Source organism: Rousettus aegyptiacus, unplaced genomic scaffold, assembly GCF_014176215.1.
Source record: "Rousettus aegyptiacus isolate mRouAeg1 unplaced genomic scaffold, mRouAeg1.p scaffold_m13_p_2, whole genome shotgun sequence".
In the NCBI taxonomy this organism is placed as follows: Eukaryota; Metazoa; Chordata; class Mammalia; order Chiroptera; family Pteropodidae; genus Rousettus; species Rousettus aegyptiacus.
In genome coordinates, this window is record NW_023416295.1 from 58,493,837 (window position 1) to 58,516,711 (window position 22,875).

The window sequence follows — 22,875 nt, forward strand, 5'->3', positions numbered from 1 at the left end:
TGTACAGTTAATATATATCTGTAAATGGATGTCATTTCAGGTGTTCTGAATTCCAGACCATCCTTCCTGGTGCTTGGAGCACTGGAACATTCAGACCTCTACAACATTACCGCCCAGAGCCATTGGGACTACAGGGAGGTCCTAGTCAGCCTTAAATTACCTAGCTGGAAATGATAATGCTTCTTTTTTCAGACTGTCTAGGCAGTTTGGCTTCTGAAAATTTTGTTTCATTGTAGAAAAGGTTAAAAGTCTTTCTTTGCTGATAGCACTAGGGATAGTCAGGTTGCGTTTGTGTGGTCATCACCCAGTTCAGAGGAACTGTTCTTGGAGAAGTCAGTTTTGGGGAGTTCCCAGTGTCTAGGATAAATACTGATTCACATAACGGAAGCACGTTTTCAACTTTTATAAATATTTCCTCTAGTTATTTACAACCTTGCACTATCTGCTTGGCCAATTTATTCTAAGGCTCTAAGTCTGTGGGAAATTTGTTATTTTGCACCAATATAAACATATTGGGGCGGGGGGAACAGAATGCTGGTAAGATCTATCTAAATACTTTTATCTAATGAATCATCTGTAATGTAACTGCGATTTAATTTAAATTGACAAGTAAGTCATTGCGTTAGACCTCTGCACTGGAAGAGTCCTCCCTGGACCATCACAGCATGGCCTAGGAGCTAGTTGGAAACAATGTCTCTGCCCCGTGGACCTACTGAGCCACAACCTGCATTGTAACAAACTCTCCAGCTGATTTGTGTGCACATTGCAATTTGAGAATGTGAAAGAAAAAGGGTTCTATAGAAAGTAACCTCTGCAGAGTGATGTCATTGTAAATTTCCAACTGGGCAGGTCATGGTGGGTATTCATGCCCCAGGCATATAACTTCTTTAGCAAAAGGCTCATCTTTGCCTTAAGCAAGCCCTGTCCATTGTTTCTGTGCATCTAGACTGACACGTTTTTGAAATGCCCCCATTCAGACTCCTCCTAAAGCAGGAGAGCGCAGTCCCGTTAAGGATCCTGTAATCCAATCCCCACCTTGCTTTCTCCTCCCTTCATGTAATCTTCCTCACATTCTCTCCTTATTTCAAAAGCATAAAAGAAATTGTAAAACCATCATTCTCTGGAGCATCTGAGATCTAACTCTGCCGTATATGTCATCAGTTTGGCTCAAATAAACTCATAAAAATTCTCTATAGTTTTGAACATTTCTTACATCAACAAGATGATGTACGCGTCATAGTAGCAGGAAGCTATGTAGCTACTAAGAGAAATAGATATTATCTTGCAAATGGACATTGCACTAGTTGAAAAGGTAACTAAAAAGAATTTTTAGGTAAGGTGAAAAGTAGGGCTTGATGTTTCAACCCTAACATTTTATTCCTTTTGAATTTTTTTTCTTTCTTTTTTTGATAAATGTTATAGTCGTTGGCTTGATAAAGTCTCATTAATTCTGGCAAAAATAAGGTAACCTCCTCCATGTTCTTTTACTTTTTATTAGACAAACAAACCGCAAGAAGCAGAAGCTAAAAAAGAGTAACAAGACAAAAGGGGAAAAGGGCATTTGTGGAAGGCCAGGGCTGCATAATTTATACCTTTCCCTCCTAGCATCCCCTAGAGAGACTCAATAGTTATCAAGACCAAAACTTGGATTTTCAGATAGAATACTAGTTAATCAGACACAGAAAGTCACTAAATGATGAGTCTTGAAGGATTACATTAATATTTTACTTTCATATATTTTGTACTAATTATGGTTTTGTTGTACAATTTATGACTTTCCTCTTTGAATTGTTAATACATGCAAGTTCTTTCGATTCATTTTTGACACTTTCCTTTCTTCTATCTTCTCTTTTCTAATTAAGAAAAAGTTTTTTAGCTTCAAGTTTATAATCCACAGCTGAATGATAGCAACAGATGTGACAAAAATGTTTTTTATTCTAGTAGCAGTTTTGAAGGTAATGATGGGATGTGCTTGAAAATATAAGCAATATCTCTAAGTCGAAGCAAAGAAGTAAGTTTTGGCAAGCTTGTATTATCATCTAAAAATAATTTGTCTACCAAAGAGTGATTTACAACTTTAGAGGACTGAATTATACTCACAAATCAATGTTCCTGGGAGTCCTCGTTGGTACCTAAACTGGTATCTGTCCCCACAGAAAGAAAATGGGTAAAACCCATGTGTTGGAGATGGAGGTGCCATCATCCAGAGCTCACCTCGAGCACTGCAGAGACCCTTACTCTGTTCTCCCTAACCACCTGTGCTCCGAGTCTGTGGGAGTTTTGCCTTGGGGTTTTCCACCATGGATTATGGATCATGTAATTTGTATTACTCTCTTAAAATGTAGAAGAATGGGGGTGGGGAATAGAATCAGAGAATAAAATTGCTCCCTGAGATTAATTATTTAAAAATATATTCTGTCTTTTATCTTTATTATTTTATCTTTACATATAATGTGTTATTTTCATTTGTTGTCTTTATTATCATAGCAGCGAACATTTATGGAGCATGCGTTAGGTATTGCTCTACATGCTTCATATGTATTACCTAATTTGATCTTCACAAGCACCTTTAGGGTAGGCACTATTAGCATTGCCTTTTACCTAAGGGTTAAGGAACTTACAAAGTTAACACACTTTTGCAAGTGATGGAACCATAACTGTGTCCTTGATAAGCTGACTTCAGTATCCACATCTTTTCTCCCTCAGTCACTGTCTATAGATTTAGTGACGGACCTTCTTTCACCAACCTATGATTATGTAGGAATTTAGAAATTAATTATTGTTTGTATAGGAAAAAATAAATTTCACAAGTGAATGATAAATGTGTCATACCCTGCACCTATCAACTATACCTGTACTGTCAACTGCACCTACTATGAGAGAGAAAACCCTAGCTCCTCATACCTTGCTGCTCCCGTCACAGTCTTGCAGAATGGCTGTGGTGTTTTCAATGGATATGCATTTACCCAAGGCCACGTTAATAAGCTAGGAAGCAAAATAGAAAACATACTTTAAAAAACAAATATTTTAAAGTAGAACGAGACATTCAGAAAGCACAGAATATAAAACCACAATAAGGTTAAACGAGAGTTAATAGCTTAGCAGTACTTAGCACTATATTATTTTATTGGTTGCTATCTCTAACAGAGACATAATGTAATCTTGCTCAAGTACAGCTTCAATCTGTCAATTTAGGCCTGTGATTCAGCCATTGAGCCAACAAACAGAAGCTTTTAATTAACCCTTGCCTGAAATGTTGAATGGGGAACGAGCAAAAGGTGGCATGAAAAGTAGTTATTTTCTTGGCTCAAGTTTGTCTGATGCATATATTAAAAGTCAATGCACATATTTGCAATTTAATCAAACCAACGGTTACAGGCTCTGTTGCCTGGCTGACCCCTCCAAGCTATTTGACTGCTTAGGCACTGAATCATAGATAAATTGAGTCCTTCAAGAACAGCAGATTCCAGCTGATTCCCTGTCAGAATCTTTCTAATGACTCAGGCAAGCTACAATTCATTACAGGAAAGTCACGAAAGCTAACACAGAGCCAAGCTTAAAGGCACTTTCTGGCAGGTCCCCATGTTTTTAATGGATTTGCAGGGTCAAACATGGAGGCAGCTCTCTATAAGTCACCGTTTAATGCAGTAAAATGTTGATTCCCTTGCACTCTTTGACATCCTGGGCAGGGCTAACGAGATGGTGGGTTAATAGTACAATTTAGACTTCTCTGATTTCTGAAAGAGCTGTGCAGAGCCAAGTCTACACTTGGGGAAGCTTCCTGAGCTGGGAGGCCGCATGAGGTCTTAGTTTCCAGGGACACTACTAGTGCCCCTTCCCGTTGCATGGTGCCTAACACAGAGCTCTAACTCTGGAGTACCTATGACAATGGGGTGTGTAGCTCACAGAGTTGCCAGCCTTCGTAAAATGGTGCTCAGTGGGCTGGTCCTCATATTTACATACATAGCTTAGCTGGCGGTAAGGGGCTTCTTCAGGGACCAGAAAATGCAGGAAAAAAAGAAACCTTAAAAGTAAGCGGTAAAACTGCAAATATTGGTATGCAAAGGACAAATATTTTGAGGACAAGAGAAAAACTGGGGCATGGACAGCAAGAGAGGTGGAAATGCTGTCTTTCACATAAAGATGAAAACTAGAATTAGATCCTCAGAGGAATGGTGTCCTTGGAAAAACAATTTACCCATTAAGCGCAGAGAGACCGATTACAGGGAAGCTAGATTCTCCCGATCTGCAACCTTGTGGTCGACCATCATTTGGGCTTGAGATACAAATTTACATACACTTCCTTGCATTGAATAGGAACCCTGACAGATCCTCAAGGCACAAAACAACATAAAAATAGTACCATGTTGGTTACTTCTGGGGTGGCTGGAACGTAAAAACAATTCTAGAAGGACAGAACCTCTGTCAGGAATCCTCAAAGAAAGCTCTATTTAAAACTTAAAATGACACACATGGAAAGAGACCATCCAGCATTAGTAAATGGAAACAAGCAGAACTCACCAAAGGAATGGACCACCATGAATTTCTGAGAAGAGGGTTAACAGATGCAATAAGGTAGAATAATCTTGGAGATTAAAGAAAGGAAGTGGTGCCTCAACTGTTCTCTTAATCTTAATAGAGATATACAGGAACTCTTGTATTTGTGTATTATTTAGAAAATACTCTTATTTTCAAATGGGTTTGCAAAACAGGCTTCAACAAAGCTGAAGAGGTCGCCCTGCTCCCAGAACCTCTCAGGACCTTTAATATGTTAATGTTTAGCTTGCTGCCCCAAGAGGGAGTGTAGTACGAGTGTTTGCCAGATATATTTGATTGAATATGGACTCCTATTCTTGACAGCACAACTAATAACATTGCCCAGAACAGTATTTGGGATTCCTGGAGTCAACCAATTCCTTTGTATTTATTTTGCACAATCCTTTTTTCCAAGAATTGAAAGGAATAATAAGAAGAAAAAAACAACTTTTCTAGCCTTGCCTCCCCTACTTCATCTGGAGATTTATTTCCATTCCTTTTTATCAAAGATTACTGAAGAAATTTATGAGATTAGTTGATTTTCTTAATCAAGAAATGGTCTCTGAAGTGCTAAGGAACTTTTATTCTTTATCTCATTATGAATGGTTTTCAAAATAGATTCATTTTATTTTTAAAGAATTTTATCCATGCTTTTACTGTAAACAATTTTAATCTTTTTTTTTTTTTAAAGATCAGGTAGTATATCAATTTTAAATTATTCATTTTGAATTGCTTTATTTTCCAATTTAGGAGCCAGGAATCACCACAGTTTATCAAAGAATTCTTAAACCTTAGGCTATATAAGCTGTTTGCTAATAGTTTAATCCTATATAAATACACATTACTGTTGAGGTTATTTTTATAATATTATTCCAAATATTTTTGATTCAATAAGAAATGGTTTGTTTTCATTAAAATAAAAAACTTTACTAGATTTAAATTCCTAAGTATGGAGGTTGAAAGAAGAGAAAACGTGCAGCAAGTAACAAAAAATTATAGTTAATTTTCTTGGAAATTTTCAAGATTGTCTATACAAAATAACGATCTGATTAATTTTAGTTTAGAGTGTCTGGAGAAAGATTCCAATTTTTTTTTTTAATGGTAATAATGCTCTGTACCACTCGCTTCAGAAGGTAGCAAATGATATCTTAATTAAAAGTTGTGTAAGGAAGGCAAAAAATAGAAAAGTAGAAGGACAGAATTTGTTTAAATTATTTAAAAATATATTTTTGCATTTTGATATATTATAGCTTAGGCATCAGCTGAAGGCTGTTTCCATTAAGAGCTCTTCAAAAATTTCATGATAGTTCGAACAAGTTCTCTTTGCAGAGAAGGCAAAAGACAGTTTTTTAGTTCCCTCTGGTGGTTAAAGTTCAGTAATGCTCTTGCTGAGATTTTGTGTTAAAACAAAAATTTATTATGGTGAGAATTTCTTTTCTTTTCCTGCTCAACAGATAGAATTTAAGAATGTAGATTTATTTTTACAGACATAATTTTTGTACAGTGTATAAATTCAGGGTATTCTTCCTAATAAGTTACCTAGGATAAAATCTAGGATTGAACCCCCTGAAGTACCTACTATTCTATTTTGACCTATGAAGAGAACAATTTGATAATACATTATGTTACATAAAAATAGGTCACATATACTTACTTACCAGTTGAATTTTATAAAAACAGACAAGATTTTAGACTAGTTTTCTCTTTTTCACACTCTCCCAGGATTTCCCCATACCATCAAAGAGAATGGCTTTACCAAGTCCTTGTCATCAGATTTGCTAGGCAGAGAGTGGTTGGTCTGTACAATCTACTTTCTAGGGAGGCTGATTAAGTTTGCTTAAAAGATTAGGCTTACTGATTATCAAGTCTGGGAACCTCTTGCATGAAGAAAAAAGAAACTGAAAAAAAAAATACTGGGAATATTTATAAGTAAAAATTAAATAAGACATAAAACAATAAGAGAAATTAAAAATATGAATGACTAGGGAAGAGCGCTAGGTCAAGACTTGATTAACCATCTCTAAACCTGTTCTATAGTAAATGTCCTCATGTTCTTGCCACTCTCTTCAGATTAACCCTCATTCCTGGAATGGGTTTGAAATAGCTTTCATACAGGATCTCCTCTTTCTTGATTTTTTCCCCTACCTTTGCACTTTATCCAACCTACTTAGCTTGACTTCTTTCCTTTTGGACCATTGCCTTGTGCCTTGGAATTTTCTCTGGTGTTGTCTAACAATTTATGTCATTTTCCCTCTCTGAAATCTATAAAACTCTAATTAAATCATGTCATCCTATGGTTTAACCCTCCTCAATAACTTACCATTACATTCATAAGAAAGGTAGGAAAAGAAAGAAAGACAAGAAAAGAAAAGAAAGAGGGAGAAGGAATGAAAGAAGGGAGAGAGGGAGGGAGGGAGGAAAGGAGGAAAAGAGGGAGAAAAGGAGGGAGGGAGGAAGGAAAAAAGAAAGAAAGAAAGAGAAAGAAATAGCAAACTTTCACCTTTGCCTACAAGGACATGTGTGCTCTGACTTTCCTCTCACTTCGACTTCATCTGGTGCCATCCTTCCCTCTTTCACACCCTGACAACATTCATCTTTTTTCGAGTTCTTGAATTCCTCAGATGGTTGCCCATTGTAGAGTTTTTGCACAAGGGTGTCCTCTGCCAAGGGCTCTCTTCTTTAGAGTTTGGCTGACATTTTACCTTTTAGGCCTAGCCTTCAAAGTCTCCTGAGCGTTGACTACTCTAACTTAGAAGACTTCAGCAGTGGTGGCCAGTTCCCTACATGAGAGCTACTATAATTTTTATTTACATTTTACTTATTTATTTATTATCTTTCTACTTTACTCAGCTTTAAGCTCCACAAAGAAAGGATCAATTCACTTCTGAAATACTGCCCAGTTTATTAATACTCGGTAGGTGTTTGCTGAATTAATCATTGAACATGGCTACCTAGAAGCCTTCCTCAAGTTTACCATATTTAATCCTTAACTATGCTTTATCTCATCTGCACTCATACTTGGCATTTATTAATTATGTCATAATTCATTCTTTCCCACACGTTTTCAAAACTCTTTTGGCATTTTATTTTTGTGGAGTCAGATGTTAAATTGCTGTTTCACTTACCACACCACTAGCCCTCACAATGGGAGCCTTCAGGTCAGGGAAAACATTCTCCAAATACCATTTGAAACTTTTGCATTTTAGCTTTTTTCGAAGTTCCCGTTGTTGGGTGAGGTTTCCAACATCTAAGCCTTGATCTATTAGGTGATCCCCGTGGCCATAGAACAGCTCCTTGTACTCATCCAGCCAGACCTCGGCAACCCGCACCAAGTTCCTCTCCACCGTCTTCATCCGGTCCTTAGGGAAGGAATATGGGTTGTCGTTTCTGAATATGTGGCCCACTCGGGAACAGGGAATGATCTCGATTTCGCCACCGCACATCCACACCTGGAACAGTTCGATGGTAAGCATCAACTCTCAAATGACTGTTCATCAATCACAGGCAATTAACAATGACAAGAAACCACATGACAACTCTCCCAGCTCCCCATCTGAAGTAGTGCTCTCAACTTCCAAAATCTTTCTCAATCGCAAATTAAACTCAATGGGTTTATTTAGTTTTGTGTATTGCTGTGGACCATTTTAGAATTAGTAAACTATATTTTTTTCTCCCCTCCCCTGTAGTGTAAATATTTTGAAAGAAATCTTTACTGAATCCCAATACGTAAAATGAGATCTTGCTCTAGTTGAATCAGGAAAGGAGTATATATATCCATTTCTTCTAGCACAACTCATAAATCATTCTTTTTTGATCAGGAGCTCAAAGTAATACCCTTTCTACTATATATCACCCCATTCCATAGGAAAGCAGTTGCTTATTGGATGTTTTCCACTATGGCTAGCGCCGTAGCCTTCTTAGATATTAATTGATGATTATATATATACCCAGAGTTGTTTGCTATGTCCAAAGTTGCTGCACTATGGCCTGTTGGTGGCCTACCATAGAGTCACATTTTATACTTGTCACTTATGCTCTCCAAGATGACCCATAACTGAATGGAATGATTCATTACTTTCAGTATATTAGGAAAATGTTCCAGAAGAGTTATTTTATATCAAATGTAAATCGCGCAGCATTTACACCGAATAGCAGACAATTATTTCCCCCACATTCAGATGCAGAAACAGTGCTGTAAAATATTAGAGAACTTTAATAAATTTCATGAGCACTATTGATTCTTCCAAATTCAGTCTTGGATATGAAAACATTAATCCGGAGGCCCTAAAATTCCTATGGCACTTGCTCCCAGAGGCAGTCACATATGTGATTGTATTAGTAAATGAAACCATTTAAAATGATGCTGTTAATTGTAAATAGAACTTGAGAAACACTTGGTAATACCTTGAATGACAGCTCCATATTTTCTCCACCCCAAACATCAAGCCCAGGGTCATAAGTTCCAAGTTCAAAAAAGTAATTTTTATCAATTGAGAATAATCCACCTGCCATGACGGGGCACCTACAAAAACAAAAGATTGTTTTTAACTCTTGTATGTCATGGGAGGGCAACTTTTGGAGGGCGTGCACAGTTGTGATGGGCTTAGGAAGCATTTCGGAGTAGCTAGCAAGTGCCCAGAGGCCTTGGAGTGGAGTCAAAATAGCACTTACGTAATGAGTTCCCCGTTTCATGGTGGCAAGGCTTGATTAAGGTCAGGAAAGGTGGAGCCTGGAACTAGGATTCTCATTTGTCCTCTAATCCCTGACATAGACTCTCCAGAGATGTTATTTTTAGCAAATACTTATTTAGTGCTAATGGACTACTAGTTGCTGTTGTAAGTATTACATCTGTATTAACTCAGATTTTGCGAAAATCCTGAGTGTGTACCATCAAGAAACTACAACACAAAGGTAAGAAACTTTTCCAGGGTCACATCTGGGGTTCATATCTAGGTGTTCTGGCTCGATTCTGTGATCTCTCATTCCACTATACTGACTCAAGTGTTGGCAAATTTACTTACAGCTTGTTACATGGCAAACACTTTTTAAAGCACTTTATAGATATGTGAACACACAATGCAATATACGGATGATTATTATTGAATAGTATACTTAAAGCCTATATAATTTTGTTAATGAATGTCACCCTGATAAATTTAATAAAAAATAAAGTACATTGTATATATATAATTATCTGATTTATTCTCAAAACGATCTAAGAATTAGCTACTTTTATTAGTCTTACTGTAAAAATAAGAAAACGGACTCAGAGGCTAAGTAGTTTTTGAAGCTCACACCACTTGTAAGTAGCGGAATTGAGATTAAACCCAGAGTCTGACTCTAGAGACTTCACTATTGTTATTGAACCTGGGGGAAGGAAACTGCATTTGATTAGACTAGGCAGTAACCACTCCTCATGGTGGTCACCACTGAGCCAGCTGAAAGTGGTTCTTGTAGGGAACCTGTCTTCTCTATAGGGTCTATAACAATCTTAAGGATGAAGTAATTCCTGTCCCACGCCCACCTCCCTTCCCCCACTATTTATGTACAAATTCTATTTTTTCCCCAAATGTTCTTCCCAGACTATCTAGAATTCATTCTCTTTCTAAATTTACATTGAATATAATCTGAACTCAATTACTACAATGACCTTCAAAATGGGAGTCTGAAAAAGGCAAAGAGTATCTTTAGGTGCAGGATCAGAGCAAGAGTGTTAACTTCAGGCAGACCTGGGTTTGAATCCCAATTTCTTTTTTTACCAGCTGATCTCCCTAGGAAAATTCCTTAAATCTTTTAAGCCTCAATTTTCTCATCTTTATAATGGGAATACTACCACTTTTCTCCTCCGGTTATAGAGAGGGTTAAACATGTAGTGCTTAATAAATGACAGTAATCCCAGTTCACCAGCTAGCAGTCTCAATTCTGAAAGCATCACTCCTGCAAGGGAGGAGGCAGCTTTATTGAGGGGTAAGTTCATAGAAAGCAGCTGCAATGCACAGGGCTAGGGCTTTCTCTCGGAATTTGATGGCTTGAGTCTTCCTAAGTTCTCTCTCCAACATGGAAGCTCAGGACTCCTGCTGTTCTGGCTGAGGCTGGCTGCCTGCTTGTCCTGCAGGTCTTATTCTGGGGGAAGTGTCAGAAGCCTCCACTTCTGCTTAGGGCTAAGCCATGTTCTTCAGTCTGGCTTCCCCAGCAATAAAGCCCCGATTTTAATGCATTTCCAGCTTCTGTGTCTATTTATTAATTTATTCATAGAAGTTGGCACCCTCCCATGGAAGGGGTAAGACTAGATTCAAAAAGAAAACCCTAATAGTAGCTATTATTATTATAATGATACTTCTGTTACTGTTATTTACTCTCTTAATTTTTATTCATGTTGACTTTGATATAATGTGTTTATATAGCATCTATGCAGCACATTCAACTAGCTTATTGTTTTCTAGGTTATAAATCCCAGAGAACAGAAATTGTGTTAGTGAATTTCTCTACATTCAGGGCTGAGTAGATGCAACGACCATGTAGTGGGAAACTAATTTCTCAGGAAAACTTTGTTTGCTTTCAGTCATCTCTTGGCTAAACTGTAATTCTTGATGTTCTATCAAGTGACAAGATATACTTGTTTTGTGAAATTGCTTCCTATGCCTTTATAAAAAGATACATGACTACTTAACCTTAAATTTCACACACTTACCTTATTATATCAGTTTCTTTAATCCTGTTTTTTGCAACAACATCTGGAGGAATTGTTCTCCAACCAAAGTTCATGGGCCACACAAAGATGCCTCTTTGAAAGTTGTCCACTGTCATATAACTAATCCAGGAAAAAAACCAAAAGTGTTACCGGAGATCATACACGTATTCTTAATCAACTCAATGCCATGTCTCATTCAAATAAATAAAACAAGTGCTTATGCACATGATTGTATATCATCACAAACTTTTAAATAACATTTCAAGAAAATTTATGAGTACAACTTGCATTAGTGACTAATTGGCCTTATTGCTTATTTTAATTTATACTTTTATTTGAAAAATATTCTGGCCATTTTGGAAAAAAAACCTTATAAGCATATATGTTTCCCACAAAAAGAACAACTAATCTTAAGAAAAATATTTTGGGTTTCGGCTGAATAGAAAGAGGAAAAAACTGCACAATGAGTTTTAGAATTTATTGGTATTAAGGGGTTAGAATTTGTGATGATCAAATAAACAGATTGACCTGCTCTGATTTCAAGATATCTGTCATGCATTTCCATTTATTTAAATGGATAAACTATGTTATTTCTTAGGTTTGCAAAAATGTACGTATTAGGAGTATGACCAGTACTTTCTCCTGCTGCTGCTTAAAGACTCACTTAGAAGTATCTTGTGGAATATGATATTACCTCATATCCTTATCATTGATGACTTCAATTACTGGACAAGCTACTTTCTTTCTACTTAAATAAACTCTTTCCAGAAGAGGTTCCAACCAACCGATGTTACATTCCACATGAGAATCTAAGAATGTCAACACATCACCTAGAGAGCCAGAAAGAAAAATCATTTGCAAATGCAATATAAGGTCTTAGGGATTGCTACAGAATTGTGGTTGCAAAGCAATAGTCTTTTCTTTTCACTGAATCCCTTATCCCTATAATTTCACTTTAAAATGAATTAAAAGAAATTTTGTTTGTAACGGTTGCGTAGGGCAACCATTTGGAAAAAAAACTGACAAGCCACTTATATGGTAGCTAAGATTCTGAAGGGAATATTTAGAATTAGAAGCGGTTGCTGTGTGCCTTCTATGGAGGTAGGTCCCATTAACTCTAGGGGTGGAGGACTGGGACTTTGTTCAGCAGAACCAGGAGGAGTTTGAAATTCCAAGTTTGGCCTTAGAAATAATGAAGAGAAAAAATGTCTCCACTTAATAGGAATGAAAAGAAATTAAAATGGATAAACCAGCAAGACTAGGAGGTAGTGTTAAAAGGGTTATGGGGTGGGGCAGGGGAAAATGGGAATTTGTTTAATGGGTATAGAGATTTTTTGCAAGATGAAAAGAGTTCTAGAGATGGATTGTAAATATACAGTGTGAAAATACTTGACAGTACTGAACTGCATACTTAAAAATGGTTAAGACGGTAAATTTTATGTACATTTTATTGCGATAAAAAAGAGTTGCAAAAGGCAGAAAAAAAGAAAAGGACAAGTTGGAGGCCAGAAATATTTATTAATTGTGTGAAGTAACACTCTCTTCTCGGTGAAAATCTCAGTAGCATCTACATTGTTCCAAATGGATTTTGTGTTTGTGTGCATGCGTGTGTGCGTGTGTGCACGCATGCACCTGTGTGTGATTAATAACAGAGAAATTTGACCCCTGGCCAAAATCCTAGGTGTAATCTTTCAGGCTTGACCATAGGCAATTACAAAGGCTCTGTCCTCCCCATGCCAGACTCGGTGCAGAGACAGTGCACTGTGGTCTCTGAAGAAAGTTGCAGTCAAGGACTCAGGCCTTCCTTCCCCCTTAGCTGGACGTGCTGTTATATTTTCTGGGTTCCTAGCTCTGGTCCTTCCATTTGTAGGCCTCCCTCTCAGGCCAAGCAAGACCTCTGCCTCACCTTATGGGAAGTGAGTAGATCCTGACGACATTTTTCTGCACTCCGACTCAGTATTTAGTACTTTCCCACTCCTAGCCCTTGCCTTCTCTTTCGCCCTGCTCCTGGGATCATAAAACAAGAGTGTTTTATTCTGGACTCCTTCCACAGTGAAATTCATATTTCTGATCCACCAGCTCAGTGCCATTCCACAGGAAAAAAAATGGAGCCCTGGGGGAGCCCCACTTTCTTCTTTTTAGCTTCTTTACTTATACTCTTGCAGTACATGATTAAAGACTTGAATGTACTTTCATTTTGGCTTATTGTTTTAACTGATCACTCTGACACCTGGCTGCTCCCCTCAGCTCTTGGAAAACCTATAATAATATCATTTATCACCTATTAAGTGCTAGACACTGTTCTAAACATTTTATGTGGTTGTCTATTTAATCCTTACAATAAACTTAAAGTATGAGTCTATTTTTTATTCTCCTTTAAGAAGTGAAGAAACTGAGGAACAAAGAACTTAGGTAATTTTTTTTATGGCTGCACAGCTAAGTGGCATCTTGATATTAGAAAATAGTTCATTCCATAGCATGAGTTCTTTAAAAATACCAGAAAGATGCAAACTTTGTGTATGGGAAAGCTTAAAGTAAAAGCAGAAAACAGCAGAATACAAAGAACAAGGTGAAAATAGATATCTAAATGATGGATCTTTATCCACTGAAATCTGTAAACTAAGACTCAATTAAGGAAGTTCAGTATCTTATTACCTGATACTGATCAACATGGGATGTTTCTCATGAAGGTAAAGAACTGATCTTAGCCAAGGCCTTGGTGGGGTGTGTTCTTGAGAAGACTAGATGGACTTAGGCTGTCTTAGGCAGGAGCCCTGCATCCCCCATCAAGTCCTTCGCTCTTGGAGACAGCAGTTATATCTCCTGATCATGCTGGGAGAGTCTTATTTTCAAGGAATTATAGCTTGTTTGATAATGAAAGGTCATTCTTTCCTAAGGATGTCCTCTTGCATGGCCCTCCCCCTATTGTGGGAAGGTTTGCAGGGGTCACCGAGGTGTGTAGAGTATGTAAGCATGGTCTGCTAAGGTCCCACTTGACTGGTCGTATAGAATGTGCAAACGACAGTCTCCTTCCTCTCACCATTCCTACTCCTGGTCCATTCGGACTCAGAGTTTTTAGAGGAGTCTCTGCTAGACCCTGTCCCTATCCTCACTGCAGGGTCAAAGGGGCCTGGATGGAATTCCTCAGTCCCCAGTGGCAGCAGAATGGATCTCCAAACTTGCATTTAATTTTCATCTGGCCCAGATCTCCACAAAGCTTCTCATTTACTTGTTGCCAAAACCCGAGGGAAGTAGCATCTGCCCAAAACATAGCATGGAATTCTATATTGTTTTATTTTAGGAGAGAAGATAATTCTCCCATACATGAATGTCATTGCTCCACATTCAGACATTTTAGTTTTAAACAAGATCTTGAGAATCAGAACAAGGAGCTGTGTGGCTGACTCTGGGTGGTATTTCTAATTGTTCTGGATCTTATCTGTGGACATTTTACACAGTTCCTGACTCTGAGAGGCTTAAAGGCATGGTAAAACGAACATAGGAATGACATCACACAGAACCGCCTTCATCCCAGCTCTGCCGCTCTTAGTCACATTGAGTAAGCTACTTTTAACTTCTTTGAGCTTTACTTATGGGGCTAATACCTAATACCTAAATTCTTAATAAATTGTGAGTATTATTTTCTGTTCTTTTTTAGTGTTTAAGCTACCTCTCAGAGTAATTAACAACCTTAATTGCCTTCTGGTAGGTTTCTCTGCTTCCTAAGAGTAAGTTCCAGTAATGCTAGCATTGTTTGCAGATGAATTTCACTGTTTGTTATTTATCTATTTATGTATGTATGTATGTATGTATGTATGTATGTATGTATGTATGTATGTATGTATTGGCTAACCCAGAGCTGCTCAATGTGCCAAATAGCTTTGGCTCCTTTTTAAGCACTGACTCCCCCACTTATATTTCACTAACCAGCGTGGGATAGTGCTACCAGCACCAACTAGTGGTCGAGTGCTTAGGGTTCCTTGAGGAATGTGGACTTGACTTGTCACTTAACTTTGCATAATAATTTATAAGTGATGCTAAGGATACTACCTGTTTTAACTGCGGTAGAAGAAACAAGTTGTAGAAATTTTCAGAACTGTTGCTCTTCAGGAGACCTCAGAGTTGGCCAGGAGTTAGATATCACTTCTTCACCACATACTTAAAGTTAGCTAACTGATTCTTTGGAATGCAAACAGCAATGTCAAGTATTTTGCTAAAGGCCATGTCATGAAGGAAATGAGAATCTGATCTCTACTCAGACTCCCTAGAGTATACTACTGCACCTGACTGCAGGCTCCTCTTGGCAGGGAAATAATTTACTGGGTCCGTTCAATACCAGCACAAGATCCAGGTGGGCAGCTTATTCCCTTGTACCTCAATTATTGCAACTCTCCTAATTTCTATCACTTTCATGTAGGGGACTCTCCCTAAAGATTCATTGCCATGGCCTACCCTTCACATTTTGAAATCCTCCTTGCCCTCTCTAACTCCTCATTCCCAGTAAATAACTGATGAAACCTGATCTTTTTGCCTGAATCGGATTCAGATGGAGAACTATCATGTCTTAGAACCCAAATGGGTAGTGGGCATTGGCAGTAGTCAGAGAGTCTCTGTTTTGCCCTTATTTTATAAAAGACTCTTTCAGGCTTTCAGAGAGACTGATAATATCTCATGCCAAAATAGAGCCACTTTACTTCTGTTCCTGAAGTCCTTGAATCTCCAATCTTATCTTTCCCCATGGCTTCCCTTCCCTTTTATCTGAATCCTGAAATGTAAATCTTCATGGAACAGTAGCTGTCAAGGCCTGACAGTCTGGATTCAGGTTCTTTTCATTGATCTCTTTGTTTGGCTAAAACATTCCAGAGAAAATTTTTGCTCTGGTATCTTTGCTGATCTCTGATTACAGAAACTCTTCAGACCTAGAGAAGTCTCCTGCCTATTCTCTACTTGTGAGAGCTGGGAGATGTGGGTGGGGTGGGGATTGAGGTATGTTGGAAGGACTTAACAAGGGTGGCCAGGTCCACTCAATGCCAGTCCCTGAATGGTCTCTGAACTATATCCTCAGCTAATGCTGGTGCAGGGTCCTTAATCCTCTTGAATTTCCCACAGGGGTCAGGAGCACCTTAGGGCAGTAGGATATACCCTCAGGCAAAGTTGTTATTAACCCCATGCTGACATACCTCTCTGCTTCTTTCTAAACTCAGGCATCAGCCTTTCACTAATCTGCTCAAAACGTGGGCCATAGACCCTGCCATCTATAGGGGATAGAAACAGAAATTGAGAACAAGTGTTTTGCAACTTTATAGTAGTTTGCGAAAGTAATTTACTAATTTATCATCTATCGACTATTTCACATATATGTGGATATATATAACATGTATTATATTTGTTATGTTATATATAAATACATGCATATATATTACATATATTATATATAATAAAATGCATATGTCTTATATAACATATAGATATATATGCATACATAATTATGTATATATCACTTTTACTATTTCTTTTTTAGGTTATTTATCTTTGTTATAATTTGCTAGAGGTAGGTCTACAAAAAACTGAAAACAAGAAACAAAAGTCTTTCTATGATAGTTTAAGAAACAATTCTCTATTACATAGTAGCAAGCAATTAAGATGAACTTAATTGGGGTTTTTCAAACTGAGAACTGTGACTCCTTACTGAGTCATTGAAACAATTTAATGGGATTAACCAGAATCTAAAATAATAAATAGAAAAGATATCAGAATCCATTGTACATGTTATTTCATGAAATGTCTACTGTAATATGTACAACCTATATATGTACTGCATTGTGATGTAAAATTTATTTCATAATATGGTTCATGGTCAAAATAGTTTAAGTTACTAAGATAAAGCTGAGCTAATGTTCTCCAGGGTACTACTAATAATGACTGAGAAACAAATTTAGTTTTTTATATTTGGATTTATAGCCTCCTTTGTCATGTAACAGTTTAGACTATTGCGGAAATCATGTCTAGCATGCTTTGTTCTCTAAGCAGAGAGAAATTTTTTTATAAGCAGTACATTTTTGGCTCTGTATTCATCAGCTCTCTTTATGTGAATGTCTAATTTTCATCTCAAATTTACACGGACAAACTCACAGCTCAGTTGCAATCCAAACCTATTACTCTGGTTATGGCCCCACCACCCACCATCCTAGGGTTCTTTTCTGACTCCTCTTACTTATTATTATCTTCACACCTTATCTTATGCCAAGTCCTGTAAGCTCCATATCTACACTATATTCTAGGTCTGACCACTCCCTCCATCTGCCTTGATATCTCCCTGGAGCCTGGACAACTACATAGCCTTCTAATTGGTCTCCCCATTTCCTCTTTCATCTCCTTAATATCCATTCTCTACAAAGGAACCGGAGTGAGCTTTTAAAAGTGGACTAGACAATTTTGTTCTCTTCTTTAATGTCCTTCATTGGCTTCACATTAAACCAAGAATAATGCCTATATTCCTTAAATGATGCATAAAACTTTATGAAAGCCTGCTTTTGCCTTTCTCCCCAAATGGGTCTCTGACCACTTTTCCGTGATGAGCGTCCATTACCAATAATAAACTTCTTTCTTTATATTGAATACACAGAGAGTATTTCTGCATTAGGACATTTGTACTTCTTGTTCACTTTTCTAGGAATGTTCTTCAGCTCAAACATTATCCTCTTGGATTAGTTCTTGACTATCCTAATTTGTCATCTTTTGTGGATAATTACTCTTTAAAAGAAATCTAAGAGACTAAAGAGACCAAACAACCAAATACAGTGCACAAAACCTAATTAAATTTCAAATTTCAAAAGGAAAAAAAAAAAAGCTGTAAAAATATTTTCGGAGCAAATGAGAAAATTTGAAAACAGCACATATTAGGTGATATTTAATATGCAAGTTGTGCTTATATAAGAGAATGTCTCGGTTCTTCAGAGTGTAGTTTCATGAGGTGTGCAAATTTCTTTTCAAAGTTCAGAAAAAAATGTGTGCGTATAAATATGTGTCTGTGTAAGTGTGTGATCAAGCTCATATAGCAAAAATTTAAAAATTGGTGGAATTAAATGACAGATATATGGGTATGCACTGTACTATTATTTCACATTTGATGCACATTTGAAAAAAATGAACTAAAACAAAATGTAACCAAAACACAAAATTAGCAGCTACTTACCTGTTGCATTTTGTGCTCCTGCTAGTCTGGCTCTTATTAAGCCGTGTCTCTCTCTGAGCCGAAGAATCCGAACTTTTGGAAACTGAGACATGTATTTATCCAAATTATCTTTCAAGTAATCTATGTCAGAGTTTAAGAGTAGACAAGAAAATACTTAATTAACTAGATCTGAATAATACCAGAAGTAATGCCTCCTCGACATCAAACTCCAAAAACTATGATTTAAAAATTAAAAAAAAAATTTTAATTACGATTGACAAAGAATAGTACATTAGTTTCAGGTGTGCAACATATTGATTAGACATTTATATAACTTACAAAGTGATCGCCTGATAAGTCTAGTAACCATCTAGCACTATATAAAGTTATTACAATATTATTGACTATATGTTGTATGCTGTACTTTACATTCCATGACTGTTTTTATAACTGTCAATTTATACTTCTTAATATCTTCTCCTTTTTCACCCAGACCCCCAACACCTCTCCCATCTGGCAACTATCGATTTGCTCTCTGTATCTATGATTTTGTTTCTGTTTTGTTTGTTTGCTTTGTTTTTTAGGCCTTCCATTTCTTTGTTTTCCATAGAGCCTAACTCCAACTTTAGTTGTAAGAAAGGCATTCCATTAATTGTGGGGGTATTTGCCTATTAGAATCATAAAAATATGTTTGTGCAACTGTATAGAACGTCTTTTGGTTTCTGGAACTTCAAAGTGCCCATCTCCAAAGGTGTAATTAGAAAATCACTCCTACATGGCAGAGAAGTCACAGCTGAAAGGAAGTTTGAGGTAGTTAAAGGAACAGGGCTCTGGATGATAGAGCTGACTGTCTGTATTCCATAGATATATGGACTTATGTCTCTAAGGCACCACATGGAATGATGATTTGGCATTTATAAAATGTTTATGCTTTATCAAACTACCCTGTAATTTTGCCATCCATCCATACTGCTAAGGCCTCATATCAACTTTGATTTTGCAGGAGTGGTTTTTTTACCTTTGGTGCTAAAGTCATCCACCAGCAAAATTTCCTTGATGAGGTGCGGAGGAGAGCGATTGAGGACACTGTGAACAGACCTCACGAGAGTGGACCACACCTCATCCACAAAGCACATGATGACACTGGTGGTTGGAAGATTGTTGTGAACCAGCTGTTTTGCACACCTGGGCCAAGACAGAAGCAGAGCAAAAATTATGTGCTAACAAGATCCACCAGATAATTTTAGAAATTATAGACTGTGATCGTGTGTGTATGTGTATGTGTGTGTATACGCTCTATCTATCCATCTATCTATATATATTAATTATGATCTTATCATGTACTGTTTCTTGGGAGGGGTATAAGCAAAATAAAAGAGTAGAGGAAGAATAGTCAGTAATAGTTGCTGCTATAAAAGGACTAGCAATGCAAACATGAGAACTTCCAGTGGAGGCATCACGCTGTAGTAGAAAGGACATGGGCTTCCCAGGTAATCTTGTTACCAATATTTCTCAGATCTTTATTCATTGATACATTATTTTATCTCTCTGTGCCTCAGTTTTCTCATCTATAAAATGAGGTAATAGTTCCTATTCAATTGAGTTTTACAGCCTAGTAAGAATGCACATAAAACATCTAGCATAGTTCCTGGCACAGGAATTGACTAAATGGGAGCTTTCGTTATCTTAATTAGGTTATATACCATATGAGAACATTCTGATTATTTAATATTACCAAATAATTTATGATTGTCCCTCCAGCTGGCTTTTGGCCAAATGCCAAAAGAAATATTCTTTTTTTTACTCTGCGTGTAAATATATTTATGGGTAATATATATATATATGTATATATATGTATGTATATATATTCACCAAGTCATTGACATATATATATTTTTTCACCAAATAATGTGTGTGTGTATATACATATATATAGACACCAAATAATTGAACTCTTCAATTTCTCTCTCTGCCCCAGAGTAGCCACAGTTGAAATCATTTTGCTGGCATAGAAATGAGAAGAAGGCTACAATGGGAGTTGGTATTCAGGTGGGTTGTAATTTTTTCCCATGCCCTGCAGTAAATATTGCCTCATTGCTCGCATTTTCCTATCTCCTGACTGTTACTCTTCACAATATGGTGCCCAGTGGAACCTTACAAAGAATGTTTGCAATCCTTAACACAACTACTATTAGTAATGTAATAATTAAATTATGAAGGTCATAAGTAAATATTATAGGCACTCTGAATTATTTCAATTTAAACCTCGAAACCAATAGCACCTCTTTTTCTTTTTGTAGATGAAGAATTGAAACCCTAGGGAGATTACTCCATGATTATACTGTTAGTAAAAGGCAGAATTGGGACTCAAACTCTGGTCCAGTCTATCTCCAGAAATACACATTTAGGAAGCCTTAAGTCCGCAAGAATAAAAGCAGCTGGCATTTTGTAGGGAGCAGGCCTTTCTGCCAGTTACATATTTTTTAGTTCATAAATAAGAAATAGATATAAATAAAAACCATAGCAAAACCACATTTTCACATCCCTTCACAGTTGGTAAAGTACCATTATGTACATGATTAAAGTCAATCTTTAGAACAACTGCTTGAGATACATATTATTATATTCTTCTTTAAAGAGAGAAAACTGAATCTTGAAAAGCGACTTACCCAACATTATTTACCTAGAAAAAACGTACAATTGGGCCTGAATACTGCAAGGGGTAGGGCACACCCCCAGCTCAGTGGAAGGTCTGCATATAACTTTGACTCTACAGTCTGCCCTTCACATCACAGATTAAACCAACCATGATACAAAAATAGTATTTCCTATCTGAGGCTGGGACTATGCGGTTGGGAATCTGCAGCTGGAAATGGGAAAATACGGTTTTCCATTCTCAGTTGTTTGAATCTGCAGATGCAAAGCACAAGGATATGAAGGGCTGAATGTAGTTGGGGCAAGGGCAGGGGCAGGGGCAGGGGCAGGGGCAGGGGCAGGGGCGGGGCGGGGGACAAAATGCGATGTAAGTGGACCCTCGCAGTTCAAACCTTTCTCTTTCAAGGGTCAATTGTATTTTTTTTTTTTTTTTTTAAGAGAGAGATTGAGAGAGAGAGGGAGAGAGAGAGAGAGCAATGACACAACTATTATTTCTCTGAACGGGTGAGCATCCTCTGTCAACAAAGGTTGGTTTACTTTGAATTAACAGATTATTAAAGTAGGGGGATCCTTTTTTTTTTTTTTTTTTTTTTACTACATTTGGAGCTTCTTTAAAGAGTAGAAATTTACACATTGAAGACCATAAAAGTGTTAATTGGTGACATCAAATTATGAATTCTAATATTAAAACTCAATCATAGAAAAGAAAAATAATTAGAAAAAGAGGAAAAAATATTAAACGAGGGATTTCTAAGCATTAAGTAAAAGATTATAGTATTTAGTTGCATAACTACCAACAATTCCAGCAATTGTAAATAATTTCGGTACTAGACAAACTTTAAACTCTGGAGTTTTTTTCCACAAAGCAAAATATCTCTAATGTGAATGCCTAATTCTCAGCATTTCTGGTGGTGACTGGCAAAGACCAGAGGTGATGAGACTAAAGTTCCCCAAGCAGGAAATGGGTGGGGTAGAGAGAGTATAATGAATTTAGAGTAGAAGGCGAATGAGGGAGTAGAGATGATTTTGTAGACTATTTTTGGAGGAAACCTAGAAAGAAAAGAGGATAGCTGGGTGGGATGTAGGAAAAATTTGGCATCCCCATTTCTTCTCCCTCTCCTGGATAGGAAGGGACAGAATCATATTTATGGGTTTCAGGGAAGGTACAAATAGAGCTGAAAGTTGAGAGTCAGTGGATTGATAGGATTATTGGTGGAAAGTCCCTTTTCCTGGCACTAATCAACCCTAGAGTGGCAGCAGTTGATTTATTCGACCAGTCTTGCCTCCTTGAGTCACTCTTTTAAAAAAATTTTTCTATCCCAGAAAACACTACAACCTCTGGTTTCATCCATCACTCACCAGCTTTTCCCCTTCAGTCTCCTTCTCAGCTTTTCCTTTTTCTTCTTAATCTCTAAACAGGATTCTCAGCGCTGGGTCCTAGTTTTTGTTTCTTCTATCTACCGTGTCACTATATGATCTTATCTGCGTCCACAGCTTTAATATTATATCTTCAAATTTATGTTCTGGTTAAATTTCTTCTTTCAGTTTCAGACTTGTATATCCAAACAGCTACTTGACATCTCCTCTGGATGTCTCACAGGCGTCTTACGCCTAACTGTGTGAAGTGGAAATGTTGATTTCACCTCACCCCACTTAACCAGTTCCTGTGCATTTTCCCTCTTAGTTAATAGCATCGTCACCTACTTCACCACAGAAATATAAATATTATCTGAGAGTCACCCTCTTCCTAACTATTAATAAAACCCATCTCTCATCAATTTTTACTCATTGTATTGCCAAAATATATATCAGCTCCAAC

The 22,875-nt window shown here is 37.2% G+C and overlaps 1 protein-coding gene across 1 annotated transcript in view; it reads right to left on the reverse strand.

The window, feature by feature from the left end:
- Positions 1 to 22,875, reverse strand: part of GALNT5 (polypeptide N-acetylgalactosaminyltransferase 5) — a 41,430-nt gene that overhangs the window by 5,380 nt on the left and 13,175 nt on the right. Inside the window, exons 2-8 of the mRNA XM_016150089.2 lie at positions 19,420 to 19,586; positions 18,423 to 18,542; positions 11,922 to 12,057; positions 11,228 to 11,347; positions 8,941 to 9,058; positions 7,662 to 7,985; positions 2,905 to 2,985 (exon numbers count right to left, since the gene is read on the reverse strand). Coding sequence (XP_016005575.2) covers positions 2,905 to 2,985; positions 7,662 to 7,985; positions 8,941 to 9,058; positions 11,228 to 11,347; positions 11,922 to 12,057; positions 18,423 to 18,542; positions 19,420 to 19,586 — 1,066 coding nt within the window. The remainder of the gene's footprint in view (positions 1 to 2,904; positions 2,986 to 7,661; positions 7,986 to 8,940; positions 9,059 to 11,227; positions 11,348 to 11,921; positions 12,058 to 18,422; positions 18,543 to 19,419; positions 19,587 to 22,875) is intronic.